The sequence below is a fragment of the Onychostoma macrolepis genome, chromosome 19 (genome assembly GCF_012432095.1).
Source record: "Onychostoma macrolepis isolate SWU-2019 chromosome 19, ASM1243209v1, whole genome shotgun sequence".
NCBI lineage: Eukaryota > Metazoa > Chordata > Actinopteri > Cypriniformes > Cyprinidae > Onychostoma > Onychostoma macrolepis.
Genome location: NC_081173.1, coordinates 19,988,494 through 20,012,285, shown reverse-complemented (window position 1 = coordinate 20,012,285; position 23,792 = coordinate 19,988,494). Strand labels below are relative to the sequence as shown.

General features: G+C 37.4%; 1 protein-coding gene and 1 non-coding gene across 6 annotated transcripts; one reads left to right on the top strand and one right to left on the bottom strand.

The window, feature by feature from the left end:
• Positions 1–645: 645 nt before the first annotated feature.
• topaz1 (testis and ovary specific TOPAZ 1) lies at positions 646–19,827 on the bottom strand. Of its 5 annotated transcripts, none has more exons than XM_058754133.1 (20): positions 18,636–19,812; positions 17,403–17,828; positions 15,437–17,336; positions 15,177–15,247; positions 14,909–14,958; positions 12,962–13,064; positions 12,743–12,795; positions 12,524–12,610; positions 8,971–9,034; positions 8,738–8,889; positions 8,554–8,646; positions 8,315–8,430; positions 8,156–8,222; positions 7,825–7,996; positions 6,651–6,751; positions 6,394–6,559; positions 6,163–6,315; positions 5,424–5,627; positions 2,027–2,204; positions 646–1,942 (listed from the first exon to the last, which is right to left on the bottom strand). In XM_058754133.1, the coding sequence occupies exons 1-20, from the start codon at positions 19,483–19,485 to the stop codon at positions 1,732–1,734; spliced, it is 5,217 nt and encodes a 1,738-aa protein (XP_058610116.1). In that variant the 5' UTR covers positions 19,486–19,812; the 3' UTR covers positions 646–1,731. The 5 variants fall into 5 exon arrangements, with proteins under 5 accessions (XP_058610116.1, XP_058610115.1, XP_058610118.1 ...); XM_058754135.1 differs by having other exon boundaries at positions 648–1,942; positions 15,437–17,828; positions 18,636–19,341; positions 19,707–19,827; XM_058754132.1 differs by having other exon boundaries at positions 15,437–17,828; positions 18,636–19,817.
• Positions 19,828–23,720: 3,893 nt separating this feature from the next.
• On the top strand, positions 23,721–23,792 carry trnap-agg (transfer RNA proline (anticodon AGG)). Its single transcript has one exon. It is a non-coding gene; the product is annotated as a tRNA-Pro (tRNA).

The window sequence follows — 23,792 nt, the reverse complement described above, 5'->3', positions numbered from 1 at the left end:
ACCAACTCCAGCCACAGACATGAGTAAGGACTGTTCGCATGAGGGGCACCAGAGGTTGAGCAGCCCTAAACAATGACGGCAGCAGATCTCGTTGACACGGGAGGATGAGGGGATGGTGATGATGGAGAATAGCAGGGGCTGCCGCAAAGTCTGGAGGTCTGAGCCTGAGAATGTGCCACCTAAAACCTCTAAGGAGCCATTACTGCCTCGTTTTCAACACAGAATGCGCTACATAAAGTTGTGTTTTTGGAAACATAACAAAAAAAAAAAATCAATAGTATCATTTTAATTTTAAACTCTCGTGTGTTTACGCTTTTTCCTCGCTCAAGAAAAAAAGAAAAAAAAAAAGTTTGCGTTAATTATTTATGGCCAATAATAAAATATTAAGAGCACATCCGAAAACAATGGGATTGATGGTAAATCCATATACTCCAATATAAAAATTCTATTTTCATGTGAACTATCTGGATTAGTTACTTTTGAGGTAAAATTTCTTATCCAAGAATGAGAGCGAGGCAAAAAGGATTTGTTTTTTGTATTGGTTATCCATTTTTGAATCTACATAAAATTAAATGAGAAATTAAATTTTCATACAGACACACAAATTGTGTAAATCTTAAAATATTGTTAAACATTCTTAAATCTTACATTGTCCACTATAGTTGAATTTAACACTGCTTAAATGTAACATTTTGCTTATTAAACTACAAAACAAATTTCTCTTTTAAGACCATTCACATATAGTCCTTCAAAACGGGAGTTATTTTCCAGTGCAAATGAGTGAATTCCAAATAGGATTTACATTCCATTTTCAAAGCGATTTCAAAAAACATTTATCTTATTCATTGGCTGTCCATATTTAAGAGCCATTTTTACCAAATCAGTGTCAACAGTGAAAAGAAAGCTTCTCCTTGTCCACACAGACTTCCACTGGCCATGACTAAATATAGGGGTCTGACAAAGTGTCATACATACAGCAACATATTCTCATTTTTTAAAGACAGACATGCATAGAGATGGCACTTGAAAAACAAAAACATGGTGTTGTCTCCCTGTGGACAAAATACAATAAAAAGCTGACTTCAGATTGGTATTGATTTGAAATTTATTTGTAATTATTTTCAGTTAAACTGAACAAACTGAAATGTGCACACTGCAGAACTAGACAAAATTGTATCCGATGATGGAATGTCTTTCATATGAATGTACATAAGTGCCTTTTTCAGAGCTACCATGTTTTTGCAGTTTAATCACCAAACGAATTGGACAATTTCTTATAGGTAAGGCAAATGGTAACAATGAAATTAACTCTGTTGTCAAATCTTTATCAAAGCCTTTAGTAGAAAAAATGTTTCAAAAAGTCAAAACTATTTTAAACGTTTTTTATTTTATATTTATATATTTGTGGCAAGTTTTTTTTTTTGTGGTTGTTAATTGTTTTTTTTTCTTTCCACATGAACGACTTAATTTGCAGATGCCGATGTAAATCTCTGAAAGCTGAAATTGTTAAGAACATGAAACTAAATATTACAAAACCTTTCTTTTTACAACTCAAAACCTAAGCAGTCTTGTCCTTCAATAATGTTTTAACAAAGAAATATATAAAACAAACACCACAAAAAAATTGTGCAACCAGTTTCAACAGTCTGTAACATAAATTAACCTTTGATTAGACTGAGACGTTTGTTACTTTTGGGACTGTTCACAAGCATGTATGTGTGCGTGTGTATGTTAGCTTGCCCAAATCTCTCGTGCCCACCGCTCGTTCTGCAAAAACCATTTGTGGGCAGATGCACGGTCCAGGTGAAAGAGTTGTTCTTTGCTTTTATTGACAGCTGTGTAGCGGATGCTCAATTTGGGGTTTGGTATGAGAGCCGCAGAGAGAAGCCGACAACCAGCCGCCAAGTACACGCTCTCCGTTACATCCTCAATATCGGCATGCCTAAACCAGACAAATCACATACTCACAAATCATGACTAAATATTAAAGTGCTTGCAAGCTCATTTGTCTATTATACACACTTACCGTCTGAGTGTAATGAGAAGTGGTTGGGAGGCTCCAGCAGGGGCCAGTAGTTTAGTATTAATAAAGGTCATGAACATCTCAAATGCCAACGTCATTTCAATTTCACTGAGATTACATGGCAGAAACAGAGAGTCTCTTTCACACACCACTGCAAAGTAAAACCCTGCTGACTGAGCACCTGGAACACACACAATCAGTATACAGGATATTCTGTGTGTTGGTGTCATGCTGGACAATACTGAATGCTGCATCAAAAACATCTCACATTTTACAAATAAAATCAGGTGAAATTTTTTTTTTTTAAATTAAACTAATTGGTTACACTATTTCGATAGTCCACTTTAGACATTCTACTAACTACAAGTAACTACATGCCAACTAATTTGCATTAATTTGCAACTGCATGTCTACTAACTCTCAGTAGGGTAGGTTTAGGGTTAGTAGAACAAGTTGACATATACTTGCAAAGTTTCTCATACTCAGTATGTTGTGGGGACCCATCAAAAAAATGTTAGAAGAATTAAGCAAAAAGTCTACTAATACTCTAATGACTGCTAGTTGACATGTAGTTGCAAAGTTACTTACTGTTAGGGCTGGGTATCGTTCAAAATGTTTTGATATCAATACCGATACCAGTTCCTGAACGATACTTTTTTTCGATACCAATTTTATGAAATCAGTTTTAACAAGATTACAAAAAAACTTTGGTTTTATTTTTTCAGCTTGTTGACATTTATTCAGACTCAAAGCCTCATCTCCTGAGCCACTGCACAAAGGAACGAAATATATCCGGCAAAAACTATTTGAACTTTGTTAAAACTATTTGCACTGATTTAAGTTTACACATCTGTTAGGCTACGTTTACACTAGTGCGTGTTCGTTTGAAAATGCATAGCTCAGACAGAATCATCATTTCTATTCATTTATTCTAGGTTGTTAAAGAAATTGAAAATCTTTATCCACTGTCATTTCTTTCACCATATGCTTTGTTATTAAATTCTGTGTTGTAGTGGGTCTAGTTTATTCAAATTTATTCTTAAAACAGCCTTATGAAATGTTTTCTTTTTCCTCAGAAATTCTGTGTTCTGCATCTGGTTTTCAAATGAAGGCATAAAACATTAATTTAATTTCTCTTTAAATGATTAAAAATCTAACTTTATTTAATTTGGCAAACAAAGGGGGTTTACTATTAAAATTAAAACATGGAAGAAATGTTGTGTGTAGACAACTTTAATAGTAGACTAATAACAACAGTATGTACATTCTGCTGAAGAATATTAATATATTTCTGCTGCAGTGTCTTTCAAGTTAAACCAAACTTTTATTTTGACGATTTGCCGTGAATACCTTTTACAGTTCTGTGTGTATATGATATGACGCTAGTTTTATTCAAATCAAAAGGTAAAATGCTCATGAAGTGACTCTCAGAGCAGTTTTGGAGATGTTCATGTGTTTATGTCCTCATTTAGTGATAAGGCAGACGCTGAAATCACCGAGTTATTAGGGCTGCACAATTAATCGAATTTCTAATCGCGATTACAATTATGGATGCCACGATTACATAATTGTTCAAAGCCGCAATTACAAAAATAAATAAACAATTAAAAATGCCCACTTGCATTATTTTGTGTGCTTAAGAGGTGTTTGCAGCGCGGGGTTTAACTAACTCGAACACACTGGATAAAAGACATTTTGTCTAACTGATAGTCGCTGTCACTCTGTTGCGCATGATAGATATGTTAAACGCCAAACATGTCAAAATCGACAAAATAGCGGTACTCGTTTGAACTGCGCGCCACACAGACCTTTTATCCGCTCGCCTCAAAAGAAAACAGCGCAGCGACCATTTATTACAGCGACCAGTCGTGATCACGCGCTAAACAACGCTGTGAAATCCAGTAAGAAGCGCTTGAGTTCAGTGCAGAGTTCTCCAGTACAAATCACGTCTCTTTCATTTAAACTAGTTTAAAGCTAAATAAATCGGAGCTGTTATTCTTATCAACACTGATGCAGAAAGCCTCAGAAACAGTGCAACAACGATCCAGTTAGAAGACATTTCAATCCACAAATCACCCACATTTACCAGTTTTACTGTAGTAACACTAACGGTAACAATGGTATGGTGGCAGAAAAGTAGGATATTCATATTGAGTATTATTATATTAATACTAAATATGTTAAAGGTGTAATGGAATATAATTCCATTATTTTGTTAATTATTCTGTCAGTTGATGTGGATTTGTAATTGACTGAATGTCTTTAGGCTACTGTTTTTCAATGCAAACACCATGGAAACCATATAGTTAGGCTACTTTTTTACCATGGTAATGAGGTGCTGTACTTTTGGTTATGACCTACAAATGTATAAAAGATGAGTCTGTTAAAGTTTTCACAATGGTACCTTTTTTGTTAATAAAAATAAATGTACATCTGCATCCCAACTCAAGCTCCTGCTACTCTGAACTCAAGCTCCTGTTCTAATGTGCATTTCTAAGAGACAAAACTTATTATAATATTATTATTATTACATGTTCAGTGCTGCCAAATCAGGTGCTGGTGTCACTGCTTTTGAATGTTAGTCTGGAGTCCTGATAATATAAATTGTACTGTAAAATGTTACTGTAATTTGAAGTTTCGTCTGTTTAATTGTAAATGAAATATATAGCTTTGGTAAACCATTTTTCCTTTTTTTTAATTTTAGTTTTAGTACAACTATTATACCATACATAATTTTACCTTTTTTTGTTTGAAGAAGAAACCAAACCAATGTATAGTTGACATTTGAGGCTCAGTGCTATAGAAAAGCAATAAAAGTTCAGGAAGAGTGTTTTCAGCCTTTTTTTATACACATTTATATAAAAACATGGCATGCAGCTTCAAACAATGGCATAAATGTTCAAAATAATCGTTATTAATAATTGCAATTAAAATTGAGGGAATAATTGACAATTATGATTTTTGTCATAATCGTGCAGCCCTACCGCGAGCGTCACGTGCGATATAGACAGCAGACTGCTCCGTATGCTTTCGAATCGCTCTCGCGGATGTCAAACACTGATCAAAATGCACCGTGTCGCTTGTAGTCGAACAAACCTAGTGCTGCAGGATTATTGGCTCACTGACGTTGATGAGATTAACCCCTTAGGTACCGAAATTTGGTATCGAGGCAATTCGGTCGGTGCCTAAAAAGTATCGAACTCAATACCCAGCCCTACTTACTGTTAGCAGAATGTCTAAAGTGGACTATCGAAATAAAGTGTTACAAAATAATTAACTTACTGACAGTTGGACGGAACGCGTGACTAAACACTTCACTAAAAATTACTCTGGTATGATCAGTTCAGGTGACGCAACAGCAACTGTTGATTTTGAGGTGTTGTGAAGTTATCTTACTCACGTTTAAAAAGAGCCCTGGCACGGCTCCAGTTGTTCTGTTTGCCCAGTTTATGGATGAGATTCTGTAGCTGGAGGGTTTCAGGCACCATACCATGTAATAGCATGAACTCAAGGATATCTGCAGCGACTGGTAATGTCTGCTTTACCAAGCACAGACGCAGATGAGCATTGAATGTGTCAGCATATTCGTTTATCTGCACACCATCTGAAAATGTGAATTCAAGTTGAATTCATATGCAATATAATTCAATTCAATTAATTAGTCAGCATATTAAGAAATTAATTCAATAAAGTGACTGACAGTCCTAATTATAATAGACTAAACTACAATGAATAATGTTTCTGAGGTAAAAACATACATGCATAGAACATCCTTGCTGAATAAGTTAATTTCTCTGAAAAAAAAAAAAAAAAAATCTTACTTTTAAATGGTAGTGCATATATTTTTGTTTGTGGAAAAGTCTGTGGTGTTTTGTAAGAAATTAATACTTTTTTTTTCAGTAAACATGCATTAAATTGACCAAAAGTAACATTAAAAAAAATTGTATTTATATACATTTCAAATAAATACTGTTAGAAATAGGATAGAAAAAAAAAAAAGGTTTATACATTTTAAAACATTTTACTGTAACTAAATGCAACCTTGGCTAGCATAAGAAAATTCTTAAAAATAAAAAATATCTTACTGATCTCAAACGGTAGTATATCGCAATGAGAGATGATGATTACCAATAACTCACTTATCGGTTGTCTGATTCCAGGTAAGTTGGTAAGAATCTCATAGGTGTCTCTGTGTGATGTCTTCTCGGCTAAGAGCGTCAGGACATGTTTTCGATTTTCGATGTCAGCCTGCTCACAAGGCCACATGCTGGAGCTCACAAACCAACCATCAGCTGAAGGAACAGAAACCCATACACAAATGATCCCTTATTTACGGATTCTGAACAGCACACACAAAATCTCCCCTTTACCTCTCAGCATTTTCAAAGCTCCCTCAATACTCCCGCTATGGAGGAAGAACTCCATTGCCATAGTGACCAGCTGACAGCGAGACACCCTGTTCTCATTTCCCATAAGCCCTTTCAGAGTGATGAACTCAATGTGCAGTCTGAACATCACACTGACCAGCTTCACTCCCTGAGCACATGCAAGACATACAGTACACACAGCAGTCAGTCAAAGGTTCACTGCTGTACAGAACACTTCCACAAACAGGACAAACTCCCACCTTATTCCAATCTCGTGTCCTGTGGTACCTGAAGATCAGAGAGACTCCAATTCTCCCCAGGATGGTTTTTATCATGTCATTGGACAAGACTTGCTGACATACTGACAGAAACAGACATGACAATCCACTTATAACATGAGGGTTCCCGAACCTTTCAAACAATTCATTTTAAGAATCCCGTCAGGATTTCATTCAGATAACTGAATTTATTCAGAGACAAGATTTAGCAGATCATTCAGAAACTGAATACTCAATTTCCAATTGATGAATGGTTTAAAAACATAGCAAACCTAGGACATTTCATGTAATAGAAACTGTCTATATTTAAACGACTTTAGATTTTATTTATTTTAATCATTTTTATCTATTATTATTTATTAATAACCGTGGCACACTCTGATGTAAAGGCCTATACTTAAAACAAACAAAAATAAAAAAAAGTAGTATGGTAGACAAATTAAAGCCTACAGTACCATTCAAAAGTTTGGGGTCAGTACGTTTTTTTATTTTTTTTAATAAATTTAACACTTATTCAGTAGGACTGTAATTAATAGTTCAAAAGTGACAGTATTAGACATTTATAAAGTTAAAAAAGATTTTTCTTTTAAATAAATGCTGTTCTTTTGAGCTTTCCATTCATCAACAAATCCTGAAAAAATTTCAGTTTCCACACACAAAAAGTATGTAAAACTTTTCAACATTGACCACGTTATACTGAATAAATCACATTTTTAAAATACAGTAGTCAACATTTGAAGTGGATCTAATAAGTTAATCAAAGTTGTCCTAAGACAAGAACCAATGAGATGAGTTGGGTTTTTTCAATTCAATTCAAGTTGTGTATAGCGCTTTTTACGATACAATCATTGCAAAGCAACTTTACAGGGAATTAAGTTTCTACTAATATATACATATATATATATATATATATATACACACACACGTACATGCACACAGCAGAAACCCAGGTTTTGATCCACTTCAAATGTTGAGTATAGTGTATATTTTAAATGCAACTATTTTAAATTATAATAACATTTCAAAAATGTTGTTAATGTTTTTTTGTTTAAATACAGAAAAATCATTCATTCATTCAAAAAAGATTTTTAAAAATCTTTCTAACTCCAAACTTTTTGAGTGCTACTGTATATATGAATTACTTCACAATGTGTACCTGATTCAGCAAACAGCTCATACGGTAGGGTGAGTTTGCCTTTGGGCTCCTTCAGCAGTGCCATGGTAACGCAGCAGCAAAACCTGAGAAGTTCCATTTGACTGTGTGACCCCACACAAACATTGCAGAATACTAGAGCCAGTCCAGCCCAGTCTTCCTGATACTTCAGAATCTGGCCACACACACACACAAACGTAAAACCTCTGCGCAAATGAATTATACCAAAAAAAATTGCATTTTTATGTTAATGGCAGTATATAGAAATGAAAATGGAGCAAAAAGTGTGTATACGTCTGCAGAAGTATTATGGAAAATGAAGTAGTGATCTTACCTCAACTCTAACAACAGCCTGGGCCAGATCTGACAGCTCGGAGGTATGGGGATTAGTTACCAGAGCTCTACAAATATAACATGTTTGTGTGACATCATGTAATATGATAAAACATCAGAGTCCAATAATGCAAGTGATCTGCTGTGGGAGGGTGCATACCTGCATTTAACAGCAAGGAAAATGTCCATCTGCTGTCTAGGAACCTGCATCATTTGGAGATGACTCTGCATGACCTCACACTGATCCACACTGAATACACATCCTGCCTCAACAATCTGAACATACAAACACACATTAAATGGACATTGAAGGTAATCTTAAATAAGATGCAATAGGGCACCATCTCTTAACTCCATATATATAATACTAAGATCCGATGCTTTGAATGGGAGCATTACCTTTGAGGTGAGGTGAATGAGCTCAGGTACAGAGTTAATCAGCCCTCTTTCCATCACAAGTTTAAAAACGGCTAATATAATCTCAGGTGGAGGCTGACATAAGGGGAAAAAAAAAAAAATATTATATCAATATATCTAAAATTATATTCCAAAAAAGCAAATTAATCCAAGCAACCACACTCACCAGCCTCTTGTGTTTGAGAAGCAAGTTTATTACTGCCTCAAATTCTCCCAGCAAACAAAAATTAAGGAGAGACGACAGCAGAGAATTGACAATCTCCTGGCTGAAACTCACACTGGGAGAACAACTGCTGTAATATCCCATAAACACCTCCACTTCACATAGGAAGACAGAAAAGCCATTCAGTCAACCTGGGATTATTCATCAGCATAATTGCTTTAATAAAGTCCTTTTACCTGCTCGTAGAATAAGAGCGTGTTTCCCAGTATGACAGAACTTCTTCACTGTATCCATGCAGAACTGAAACATAAAAAACAAGCTTTAAGACAATCATTGCCTACAAACACATGACTCAGGCGCAACTTAATCTGAATTTAACCAGAAGGGGGCACTCGTTAGGGCTGTGACGGTGGCAGATTTTTACCACCGCGGTGGTAATGGACCAACTACCGGCGGTGACGCAGTGTTTATTTATATATATAAGCAGTGGCGTGCACAGACCTCCGGAGGGGCAGGGGCAAAATGTGTTTGTATGGGTTTGGTCCCCCTCAGCTAGGGGTGGGCAATATGGCAAAAATATCACAATTTTTTTTTTTTTTAGAAATATCACGATTCACAATATTATCACGATTGTTTGTCATGTTGGATTTTCAATTTTGCAAGCTGTTTGAGCAGTACAGCCAGACTAATTTCCCTATTATAAAGACAAAGCCTTTCAAGGTAACAAAATATTAAAAAGTATGGCGGATATTTAGGCCAAAGTGGGTGAAGATAAAAATCGTTGAGAGCAAAGATACACATTACAAATACACATAATATACAAATAAAATAAACCGTTTTATTTTCAGGTAGTCTACAATAGGTGTATTTAGCAGCAGCATTCAAGAAATTGAATGAACAAATATAAAAATAAAACACTATATAGATTGATTCCTATTAAAGCAACTGTATTAAAGTTTTTCAGTCAAGAGTAGTGAGTGATTTTTCTCTTTGTGTTTGGTGTTTTATTAACATTAAAGGAATGATTCACCCCAAAATTAAAATAGACTAGTGTTTGATTTTTATACCTTCATTTACTCACTCAAAAGTTGTTTTAAACCTGAACGAGTTTCTTCTGCTGAAAATAAATGCTATTTTGAAGAATGTGGAAAACCAAACAGTTGCTGGTCTACAGTGACTTCCATAGTATTTTTTTTTTCCTACTGTGAAAGCCAATGTGAACCAGCAACTGTTTGGTTACCCGCATTCTTCAAAATATCTTTTGTGTTCAGCACAAGAAAGAAATTAATACAGTTTTGGGACAACATGTGAGTGAGTAAATAATGACAGAATTACAATTTTAGGGTGAACTATCCCTTTAATTACAGTCGGTAGCATGTTTAGTACTGTCCCTTTAAGACCTGCACGCATCTAATATACAGGCACGCATGCGTTTCTCTCAGCTGTTTACCTTCATTTTAGACATAACCAACTGAGTCTATACATAAACCTGGTGTGTTTCGACAGTATTAGCACAAAACATAACTTAGTTCAGTAATCAGGCGCTGTTTGACGGGCTTTTTAGAGCACGCGCTTTGGGTGTATGTGCTCAGAAAAGGCGCTCGTCAGAACAGCACACTGAGTGAAACATTTAACCAATAAGTCTTTGAAGCAGATGCAGATAATGTACTTTTGGTGACTGCGAATAAGTGCAGTGTCCCGTGAGAGTAACTCTACCGCCGAGTTAACACTGATGTGAATGTATGTGGCGTTGTACAGTATATAGAGACGGCGGCGCCAGAACTGCAGCTGATAGAATGCGCGCTGAAGTACAATACTACGATATTTCTTCAAAAAAGCAGATTGTGGAGACATTTTTATAGTCCACGATCAAAAATCGTCATATCGAACACCTAAATCGCAGACTGGGGGCACCGGACCGCAAGGGCACTTTACCGTCGGACCTCAAAGGGGCAGGGGCTCGAGCCCCCCTGGCCCGCCCCTTGTGCACGCCACTGTATATAAGTGCTGTCAATCGATTAAACAATTTAAAATCGTGTTAAATCACAGTCGTGGACTGCGATTAATCATGATTAAATCACAAATTTAAAATACTAGGATTTACCTGTAAATGTGTTGAAAAATAAATGCATGACAAACTAGTTTAAGGAAACAGAACCTGGTGGAAGTGTGAAAGGTTCTGAGACATAAAATAAACCCCACTAGAAACAGATTCTGGAGCAGATGAGCAGTCGGAGAGTTACTTGTCATCGCACGCGAGTAACGTTAGTAGCGCCAAAACCTCCGCGTGCATGTACTTATGTTTTCATGCAGTCGTAACATTATGCACATGAGTGTGTGATTGTGCTTGCATTTGTAAAGGTGCATTTGTGTGCATGTGTGAAAAAGAAAAAAAGCAACAGATTGCAATGATAAATAAATAAGAGTGATGAATAGAACGCAGCAGCAGCAGTAATACATACGTACAGCAAATGAAAGTCAAATGTCGCGGCTTGTGACGTCACCACATGAGACACACCTTGGGGTCATAGTGCACAGAACGTGATTACGTCATAGTAGACGTAGTAAAAGGTATCTAGCAACCGCTAGCAACCTCAGATCTATAGAACGTGTGCAAAGACGTGCAATGTTATTTTTAGTGTATTTTGTTGTATAGGCATTTTATGCAATTTGTGTACTCGTTAGAGGGTGAAAACAATGCAACAGGAGCATGTTGTAGACTTGATCTGACTGTGTAACGTCTCTGATTTTGAATGCAAAAAGAATTATTGCGCTACCCTTTTGGTTTCGGTTTCTATTGACTTTTAAACAGAGACACGCAAACCGGAGCGCGGGCGCTCCCGTCGGTTTTATAGGGTTAAATGTACGTGTTTATTTTAGCACTTCCGTCAGTGAACACAGCAACACGCAGCCTGCAAAACTCTAGGCAATCAAAGAAATAATACAGTTAAATAAGAAAGTAGCCTAAATAATTCTTAACTTCAATCACATCCTGGAAAATCTGCGTTGGCTTAATAACAATTAGAATGTAAACACTAATGCTTAAGCCTACCTTGGCTTTTATGTAGGATAATGTTAGATTTAAAATTCTTTGACAGAAAAACAAACATGTTGATATTGTCCGGTTTAAGGGAGGACCTCATTGATGTTACGATGTTTCAAGCCGCACTGAATGGTGTGCTTGTTGCGCAAATGCATTTTAAGCAACCGTGGCCAGGTATCTTGTCTCATTATTCCACCACCAAGCAAGCAGGTCTTCGCTCCTCTCACAAATAGCAACTGGAAATGGCTCTTGAGATATGAAGTGTTCGCCCATTTAACACTTAACATGACAAAGCGAGCATTAAAAATCATCTGAACTGTGTCAGCACGTCATAAAACGAGGCAGTCGTGCCGCACCGCATCCTGTATAGACAGCATCACTGATTATAATGTATTGTTATTATAATGTATCGATTATAATTCATTGTATTTTGTCGTGCCGCGCAACGCCTCTCGTGTCCGGTGTAGAACGAAAAGCCATGGCGTTTGAGGTAATTGTGAATTTTGTGGATTAACAGTCTAAAAGCAAATTTACAGCTAAATGGTATATGCTATAAATACCAAATTCTATTGCAACTGTTACTATTATTGCACTTGTGTCCAAAACTTTGTATTTTATGCTTGTTATAGTGTGTGACTTCACACGCATTACCGCCAGTGGCAGTGGACGCGGTTGTTATGGCGACCGTCACAGCCCTAGCACTTGTATCAAAAAACACTGAACCAGAATGAAGTTAACACACACACCTTTTCATCTCCATCTCTTGGTACGTGCAGGAACCAACAGACACTTCGCATGCAGGAGTTGTATTCACTAAAGTAGAACCAACAATACTGAAGACACAGAGAGAAGTTTGGTTGGAAATGTGCTAATATGTAGATAATGCATTCAAAAACAGTAAAGTCATGGAAGAATGAATAGAATAGCTCTCTCATCCATCCATGTCACAGATGGAGTATACTCACATTACTGTTTAAAGTTCTCAAAGTGGAAGTCTCTTTTGGTGTTACTTCATACCCTTGGACATAAAACAGAATGTGACAGTTTTGCTTAGATTAATTTGACCACATATATACAGATACACTCAATTCTTAAGTGAAATTATGAATATTTCAGGTAGATTAATCTCAGATTTTCTGTATTTAAAGTGCCACAGAACCAGCTGATGTTTGTTTTTGACCTACCGTTACTGCATGTGTCCATCATGAGTCTTGCTGCTGTTGTGTTTATTACTGCAATTCCATTTGTTTGTCTCATCTCTTGATTGTTATTGCAGTCTGAGGCATTCTGCAAGAAGATATCAAATATCAACCCTCAGCTCATGACAATGAGTTCAGAACAAATCATATAATTGTTAAAAAAGTACAGTTTAATTTCTGTGCTAATAGAGTGGTGGAACTATGTCACTTTGTAGGCAAAAACCCGGAAGAGAGTTAGCATTTTAGCACTTCCGCTTCCATCGTCCCAGAGTCAATGTTTTTTCTGAACGGGATTTTGGTTAAATCCCTTAAATAAGGTCCGTGGTTCAGACAGGCTCAAGATACTTTCACGTTTTATTCTACGACATAAAACACACCAGTTACACCCCACTCGTGATTTTTTAAAACTGTTACGGAGACATTCAACGTCATCACGCTGAACAGTTGATCAATTTACAGTATTTTCCAATTGTTGTATAATTTGTAATACAATTAATTGTAGAATAACCAATTAATAGTTTCCCGCATTTTATATTTTTGTTCAACAATGTTTTTTTGCTTTGCATTCCCCTGCAATGCAACAAGTTTTCGGATGGAAGATGCTCATTTTATCACTTTCCTACTGATACAGAGACTCTGGGTTCGGACCATAAGGTAAACTCATATTACGATTATTACACGTAAACACCACATTTACCGGCTTTACGTGGTTAAAGTGAAACTTTGATGCATAGTGCTTAAAGCCACGTTGAAATTAAATACTACATGAAGCTGTTAGAAAGCATGTAGATTGAGGATTTCCTAGAAGCAAGGATAAAATAACATTTTGTGTACCCACCCTAACAAAATTATAGCTCAAATGTGGTACTTTATTCACTAAAATAAGTTTATTCTTACCATATCCCAAAACTCGCTGTTATTTAATAGATGAAATGCACTAGAATTTTATTGAATAGTTCGTGGGGATACGTTTTTAATTAAAATATTCTGTAACACTTTATTTTAGGATCTAGTTGCTTATTAGCATGCATATTACTTGAATATTAGCCATTTATTAGTACTAATTAATGCCTTATTCTACATGACCTTATTCTACATCCCTAATCCTACCCAATACCTAAACTTAACTACCTTACTAACTATTAATAAGCAGCAAATTAGGAATTTATTGAGGGAAAAGTTGTAGTTAAAAGCGAATAAGTGTTCCCTATTCTAAAGTGTTACCAAATATTCATATTAATCAAGGATTTATTGACTTAATTCACCTTATTTAGAAAATGTACAGAAATAACGTTACATGCTTTCAAATGTCCTTTAGTTATGATTATTTCATTTATTCACTATACTATTTATTACTAATGTCTCATTTCAGTTTTAGTTAGGCTCTAGTTTTGCATTTATTCCAGTTTATATGGAAAGGTTGGTGTAGCGTGGATTAAAATTCATATATAGAGTAAATACTTTTCACTGAACACGCTGTAGTTCCTTTATAGCCTAAGTTTAGCTTTTAAAGTTCTGGTGCTTTTATTTAGGCTTCAAAATTCAAAGTTACATTATTTTGTGAAGATTATCTTGATGGACGAACCATGCAAGTTTCACGAACTATGATTGAACACGGAGCTTATTTTTTGCGATAATCCAAAAGCCTTTGGAAAAATCCTATTGGCTTTTTATTGAGGGAACCAGTTTCATACTAACAGGTGATCCGCCTACAAAGTGACGTCATAGTTCCCCCACTCTATAGCAGCAACAAACAGATTTCCCATGAAATCTTACTGCCTCTTTTGCCTGAGGAGAAACCACACAATTACTCTAACGACACACCCTTTGGGAACATAATGGCCAAACAAAAAGCACATCAAATTATCACAATGCTGTTAAATTGTCAGCAATATTACAAATACAAAATGTTTCAGAGACATACAAACTGACCTCTGAATTTTCCTGGACAGGCTGAGCGCTGTAATTCTCTGTCTCCTTAACTGTAGGTGAGAAACAGAAATTGTCTCACTTTTTTTGTAAAAATAAGATATTCCAAATATTTGAAGGACAAAAAAATTATCCACTAAGACAATGGGACTTTGCACACACACACACACACACACACACACACACACACACACACCATTTAAACTAATAAATCAGCATTGGGACAGAAACAAAAATCTAATTAACATGGTTTAAAAGATTTCAGTCAGACCTGTCAGAGAACCGCCATCTTTCACACTATCAGTCTTGATGTCTGCAGCAGTTGGGCAAGATTCACTGGAGCTTTAAAAAAAAAAAAAATGACATGAAGGCAAATTGAAGAAATAGAACAAATGCTAAAGCTACACGTATCATTAAAAAAAAAAAAAAGAAGAAATTCATGCAAAGAGCAATCTTTCGGTCATACGGCCTTCTTCAGGCATTTAAAAAGATCTATTATTATGTGCAATTATTATATATTAATTGACTTACCCATCTGCATTTAGGTCCCAGACAATCTTGCAATGGTTCCCCGTTTGTAGTTTCTCTGTCTTCGGCGGTGTCTTTCCATTCTCCTCTGCTGATATGTCCTGTTTACTCACAGTTTCATTGACAACAGCCCCAAACAACTCTGGATCATCTTGTATCACATCCAGTACAAGGACATCTTCTTCATATGCTCGAGAAACATCCAGGAAGCTGTCGGCATCTTCTGGAAATTGTTGAGGGGTGGAGCCTTGTTCTTCATCATTCATCGGGCTTGTCCCATCACCATCAGACTGTGAGCTCACAGCAGCATCGTGTTCCAGGGAGTCATCTGACAACAGACTAGTGACATGTTCGTTTTCATCTTCAGAAGAGGAGTCTGTGATTGCACAGCTGTCAAATTCTTGCTTTTGCTTCTCTTCTCCTGGACAGTCAGGACTGCTTCCGGCTGTATGCAGTGTGGCAGGATTTGGAGCATCACTATCAGCATCCTGGTCCACTGCGGAAATTGTGGTCACTAAAGAAGGATGCCGTGCTTTTAGCATTTCTACTTTAAGACATATTTCCGAAAGTGACCCAGGGTTATAGAGAGTTTGTCCGTCACTATTATCGTCCCACTCTTGATCCTCAACTGACTGAGCTCTTGAGGTTTGGCTAACAGGATGGGTACTGATCTCGAGATCCGAAAGATCTTTGGACAATTTTTGATCTTCTTCCCTTATGAAATCAGCCTGAATTTCAGACCCACTTGAGATCACTTTCTGATTGGACTTCTTGAGCAGGCAATGATTTTTTAAAAGACCACACTCATCTAATGATGTTGCATAGCCAAGACCATTCAATTTGCAGATGTTAACTTGTTCAGTCACTACAGGTACAGAGGACTCGATAACGTCCTCCAAAGCTTTCTTCAGACTTTGGTTTGACTCAGGCTCTGCAGGTTTGGAAACATGAGTCAATATGACTTTTGGACTGTGCACTAAACCCCTTGGAGTCCTTTCAAGTGTGCAAGTGGGCAGCATTTCGCCTGATGCAGAAGGCTGCTGCTCCAGTACGTCTCTACTTTCTAAACTGCAACTGTCGTGGTCTGCAAGTCTCGAAATAAAACTATCCTGTGTCATAGTACAACTTGGATTAAGACTTTGTGCTCGACCTTTCTGAGTTCTTTTCAACACTGCTAATGTGGTCTCACCCGGCACAAATGAACAAAGTGGTTGCCCCTCCAGTACCTCTCTTGTTTCATCACTGCTTTTGCTTTGCTTTGTGGGTTTGGACAGTTCGTTCTGAATGTCTTTATCTGATAAGCATACAGGTGCTCCACTGAGAGAAGTTTGAACGATGGCAGGAAATGAAGTGGTCACAATCCAGCGGGGTCCAGTGTCCAGCAGTGACCCGAGTTGGTTAGGAGGGCCGGTTCTAGGGAAGGGCCAGGTCTTGTATGTGCGAGCGCATGATGATTGAGGGAAAAATATGTAGGCTTGCACTCGCTGGCAGGAGAAGCTCTCAGGCGAGTTCACTTCGCCGTCAGGATCCTCATTACTACTGTCCTCCTCTTTCTCTTCATCCAGTGAATGACCACTGTTCTCCCCATCACCACCTCTGAAACCAAAACCATTTACCGCAACCCGTCTGAGTATTAGAGGTGGTATACGACGCGCTGGGCTGGTAGGACTTTCAGAGAGGTTTGTCATTGGACAGGCCTTGTCTTTCTCACAGAAATGCAAAACAGGACCATTGTCATCACACCCTGGGAGTACAGAGTCAGTTCCTTCGACGTCGGTCTGTCTCATACTCTCGCAGTCTGGATTCCTTGTGAGACAAGCATCCCATTCTTTGGCAGATCCATCAGGAGTCTCAGTTGTGTCTGAAACGTACGTGCTGCCTGTAGCTCCAGATGATGGATCACCTGATGAAAAAGAAGCACAGCTATGGGTTGGTGTGGAAACTTCCCAGGACTGGTTGGCAATCTTACTTTTACACTCCTTGATGCCGTGGAGATGAGGATGCACAAGAAAATCAAATTCTTTCCTTAAGCACTGCACTCTTTTGCACTTCCTCTTTTGTCTTAGTACTGCTGGTAAGACACATGAGAAATCACGAGAGGCTAGGTCAAACACTCTGGCTACATCGCACAGATTCACCATGGGGTATTTCTCGAAGCAGAAATTCATCGCGGTCGGGGACTCTGCGATATGACCAGCATCTTTCTGGCACACAGTCTGGCTGGGGTGGTCAGCTCTAGATCTGTGACTGAGTAAAGGGGCCAGATTCTTACTAGGGGGAGGAGTATATTTTACATCACCACACAAAGCACAGCATGAATTTTTCACCAATCGTTTGCGGTCTTTCCTTGTGTCTGACCTAAGTTGTCGTCTCAGCTCAAGTTTTGAACTGATATCTGCAATCAGAGACAAAGAAGGTGAGAAGGGTGAGAGCAAAAATGCAATACTAATATAAAGAGCCTCACTATAACTATCTCCCAAAACCATGATATTTCCATTAAATAGTGTGACCTTATCTTAAAGGGATAAGATGTCTCTCATGTGTCTGGATATACACCTTTTTGTTCAGATGAACACAAATGAAGATTTTTAGAAGGAAAATCCATCTCTCTGAGGCAATACAAGTGGACAGTGACCCAAAAGTTGATGCTTCAAAAACAACACCAACCTTGTTCACAATGTTGCTTATATGATGTCAGTGAATGAATTGAACCGTCTTTTGAATTGAAATGATTGGCAAATGAAAAATGCTTGAATACACTTAATTTTAAACTATGAACCATCACTTCTGGCCCACTGATTCATTCATTGGTGTCAGATGGATTACCATTACAATCACATTGTGTGGTTTTTCCAAGCATCAACTTTTGGGTTTCAATCCACTTGCATTATATAGCCTAGACTCACAGACATGGATTGTTTTTCTATAAATATTCATCTGAAGAAAGTCACATAAGGGTAAGGTTAAAGATAAGATAACTTTCATTTATTTGGGTGGAATATCACTTTAGGAAAGTATATCAATACAATTTTGCAAATGTCCTTATGATAAACTCTTGCTTATCTCTTCTACCTCTTGAAGGGCCTGTACTGACTTTTCGCTGCCTGTGAAACATGAGGTCTGGAAATAAATACCACGTAAACATGTTTTTCCACTAAATCACCCCCAGTATTTATAAGTATAGAAACGTCTTGACCCTTACTTGGTGTTCGTCCAGCAATAGCACGCCTGGCTTTACTTGCACGGGCTCGCCGAGCGTCCGTCTTGATGGTAGTTTTCACCCGTCCATCAGGGCCACCAAAATGATCAATAAACAGTTTCCTCGGTCTTCCCCTTCCTGCACGAGGCTTTTCTTGCCCCAAATAATCTGGGCCGCCAGTGTTTTGATCGTGCTTCGGATCTAGTTGGGCAGGTGGAGTTTGTTCCACTGATTCCCCACAGATCGTGGATTTAATAGAAATATTATCTGACTCAACCGACACGTTACTGTTTATATACGACACAGCGTGGCACTGCACTTCTGTCGGCCCCTGTAGCACACGCTTCCCGCCATTTCGACGCTTTAAGCATAAAGCTAAACGCAAACGGTAGAAAAACTCTTTTCTATGTTCGGACAACCGTTTCGGCATCTTTTTGGACGGTGGCTGACTCCTAGAACAGGTACTTTGAGCTTTAGTTCCTCCCCCTTGACAGTTACTAAAGCCACTGACTGTGGATGGGAAAGTACCTGGATTATAACCCTCTCCACAGCCGTCATGTTCCGCATGAGCGTCTTGTTTGGAGCTCGCTTGCCCGTCAAATTGGGACGGTGGTTCGCGGTCGGCTGTGGCGCAGATTTCCTTGGCGTTTCTTTCTGGGGAAACGACACCTGCTGCCTCCGGAGCTGGAGAACTGGCTTGGTCTTGTACCTGTATGCCACGATCGGCAAGTGGATTTAAACCAGACACAGTTTTAGGTCCAGTCCATCTGCGTTTATTCGGCTCTAATTTGTTATTGCGCTTAAACGAATCCCTCTTCAATTTGATCCTCGATACGCCGCTGCACGGAAGCATTACTGAAGCCAACCGCGATTAACGTTAGCAAAAACGTGCATGTGTGTGTTAACTAAACTTGCATCCCTCATAAATGAGCTCAGTTCTCCTCAACGCACTGGAAAATAAGCATATTGCAGTTTATACTGATCACAAATTGTTGATTTAAGAAAAACTGTTAATTAAAATATTCACAAGAGCAAACGCATTTAACGCGTAACTTAGAATCCAACGTAACTTACATCAACCGAGATAAAGCTGGTAGAACGTAACACGACAAACTGTATAACACATGTTAGAAACCTTTTTTTTTTTTTTTTTTTAAAGACAGTATTAATGAAACATGAGCTCCTCAATACCTGTCCGTGCCACCGACCGATTATTACTAAAATATTCAAAAAAAACCTCCCTCCCACTTCCAATTTCGACGTAATTAGGAAACGTTTCTGAACGAAGCTAACTTACCCGAGGATGGCGGTAATGCACTATTAAGTGCGGTTGCCAATAAAAGAAGAAGAAGAATTGATTTTAGAGTGTTCGATGAATACTGCCGCCGCGTGGCTGGTGTTTGGGCAAACCATAAAAACAAATAAACCTTTTTAAATTTCCGAAACATGCACGTGGCTAAATTGACATATTTGTAATCAGTGCTATGTAAGAACAAATAGGCTATGATGCTACAACAAACATAGGCAACGACACACACCAATGTGGCACAAAACAGCTCAAACATCCTAAAAAGTAGAACTAAATTTAAAAGTACAATTTAAATTCTATGTGTGAATTTAGGAATAAACATTCCTAACAATACACAAAGCTTACTTTTCAGCAAAGAAAACATTCGATTTTGTTATTATTCCACAACTGTACTATTTTTACTATTACTATTTCTCATGTGTTGTAACAGCAGTGGTACAGACAGACAGTTTATCTGATTTTTGTAACATTCTTCTGTAGAAACACCCAAGTTCACGAAAGAACATAGTGGAAACTGCATATTTAAAAGATATGCAACATCTTTGATCTTCACACACTTTGACAAAAGTATTCGGTATGTAGTATGCTATTTGCCTTTTTGATTGCTGTCTCTCTGTATTGCTCTGACCCTGTGTTTTTTAACAGGGACATAATTTTTTAACACCATTGAGCTCATTCCAGCTGGAGTCACAGGAACCTTTGAGTTTAAGGCCTTTAGAGGGCTATATGTCAACATTTTTCTGCCTGGGCACGGGAAATACCTTACTTGTGTGAGGTTCAGGTATTTGCAGGTAAAGGAAAGAGAGAAAAGACGAATCTGTAATAAAATGTATTTAAGTACTTATTCATTTGTGCATAACTGTTTTTTGTTTTAAAAACTGTTTTGTTTTTTATTTTATTTTTTGTCTGTATCGGCAACAGCCTGGAAAATAATTCCGAATGCATCTGAATGCAAATTTGAATGTTTAATTTGCTACATGCCTTTTTGATTGCTATGTCTCATGTGATCTCTATTTCTTTTCCCCTTCATGCTGCAACTGTTGGGCTCATTCCATCTGGAGGCAAAAAAACATTTGATTCTAAGCCTGTTAAAGGGAGATATGTCAACATTTTTCTACCTGGGAACAGGAAAAACTCACTCTGTGTGAAGTCGAGGTGTTTGCAGGTGAGAGATAAAAGGAGATAGAAGGTGGTTTGTTTATGCACATGTTTACTGCATGTGTTATTATCAGTGTTGGGGAGTAGCTACATGTAACGGAATTACGTAATTTGATTACAAAATAAAAGCAATTGTAATCAGTTACAATTACTAAGAAAAAATGTGTAATTAAATAAAAAAAACAGTTACTTATGAAAATGTTAATGATTACAAAGGGGGTTACATCTGATTTTTTCACACACACTCCCTCATACAGATTTAATTGAGTTCTTTCATAAATTGCAGTGACTGCTCTAAAATATGAAACACCAATGTTTCAGAAGTTTATAACATGCTTATCCGATAACTTTTATATGTGGGTTTATATGCTTTATTTTTTTTAAGATTAACTGTTTTTTTTCTAAGGCATTGTTATATTCCAATGTTTCCTGTCATAGCTATGCAAAGATTTGATTTCAAAAACAGTATCATAGCTATTAAAATATATCTTGTTATGATTTTAAATCTGTATTTAACCTCAGCATGATTTTAAAGTAAGTCTGATTTTGTGGTGGCTGTGCTTCAAAGGGGATATCGGATGCCCATTTTCCACAAGTTGGTATGATTCTTTAGTGTTTTCTCGAAATGCTCTCAGTGGTCCTGAAAAACAACACCCTTTTTCCCTTGTCAAAAACAGCTCTGTTCACAGCGACTCGTTTCGGTGCATATCTCTTAACATGCTAATGAGCTCTGCTCACCCCGCCCCTCTCTTCTGCGGAAGAGCAAAGGTGATTCGCAAATAATCATAAAAAATAAAAAGCGAGACTTACTTCTTCTGGAGGTGCAGCTGGATCATGAACAACGGGTGCTGATCCATCCTTGAGTTTTAACTTTTTAACAAAACCTGCCTTGAATTGTCCCTCATTCAGAAAGCATGATTTGCGCAGCCAGACATAAACAAATTTAGTGGAAGTGACATGTGGCCAAGTATGGTGACCCATACTCAGAATTTGTGCTCAGCATTTAACCCATCCAAGTGCACAAACACAGCAGTGAACACACACACCGCGCGCACACACACACACACACTGAGGAGTGGTGAGCCAGTTGGGAGTTTGGTGCCTTGCTCAAGGGTCTCACCTCGGTCGTAGTATTGAAGGTGGAAGAGAGTGCTGGTATTCACTCCAAAATCAAAATGGCTTGATAATTGAGACTGTTTAGGTTTTTGGGGATTAAAAAAAGGAGTGAATTTTTACCATTGTAGGGTGGTTGCGCCCACACACTGCTGACACATTTATATGCAAATGAAGATCCAATGTCTCCTTTCAAATTAAAATACTATAATCTTAGTTCAAGTGATGAAGGATTTCAAAGTCTGACAGCAATCAGTGTTGAGTACTACTGTAAGGTTAACCCTGCCTGGTTTACATGTTTGAAAACGATTAACAGTTGAAAACATTAGAAATTTAGAAAAGTAATCAAAACGTAATCAAATGTAATCAGTTACATTACTTTAATAAAGTAATTGAAAAGTTACACTACTTATTACATTTTAAGTAGGGTAACTTGTAATCTGTAACCTATTACATTTCCAAAGTAACCTTCCCAACACTGGTTATTAATAATGATGCCTTGATGATGTTCCTATTTTATTGGCAGATTAAGTGATGAGCAACGAGATGAAGTTACGCCTCAGTCCACTCATCCCTGAAGCAAACCCCAAAAAAAAAAAAAAAGCAGGGTAAGTGCACTGTATTTTTCTTAAAGTGAAAACTTAATACAACATATCTAGCATTTCCTTAGTTGTGGCACTAAACATGTATTAGAATAACATTCGATGAGGTTGCATGTTTCTTTATTATTGTTTCTGTTTGTCTGTTTTAGCTGCAGTTAACTGGCCTAATATACAAATAGTGCAAGCAAAGCTAAAAGGCTATAAAACAGTCTATTTGGTTACAATTTCATCACAGGTGTTGTAACAGCAGTGGTCCAAGCAAACAATTGATCCGATTATTGCAACACATTTGTTATGTGTTGCACCACGTTTAAAGTAAAGTTAGGAAAGTGAAAAAGTTTTTACTTTACTTTCACTTTCTTAGGGATCTGCCATTGGTTCAATACATGTAAAAAAAAGTTTCATAAGAACTGGTTAAATAGTATTATCAGTGTGGGGCATTGGTTAAAATGAACAGGATTCCATTATTTGCTTTTATTTGAGCTGGCTCAAGATGTAGAATCTAAATGTTGAATTGGGGGTGAGGGTTTATAAGAATGTATCTGATATTTTAAATATCTTGGAAAAGAATTATGAAGGAAAGGAATGAGGTAAAAAAAAACAAAAAAACATTATAGCTTTCTACAAATGTGCTTAACCAAATAAATATGTTATGCATCTGCTATATGAAATAAACGAAAAAAGTTAACATGTATTTTATTTAGGAACAATTCCAGTATTTCTAAATAATTCACTATACAATTCACAAATTGTAAAAAATAAAAGCTCCACGCAGTTTACTGTGTGACCGCTGGGTGGCAGTAACAAGCACACGGCGGAGTCTCACAGTCACACGTAAATACACTTTTTACATTAAACGTGGCATGTTTGTGCTGAAAGAAAATAGTTCTAGAGTTCCTGATAGGAGGCTCGTTGGTCTAGGGGTATGATTCTCGCTTAGGGTGCGAGAGGTCCCGGGTTCAAATCCCGGACGAGCCC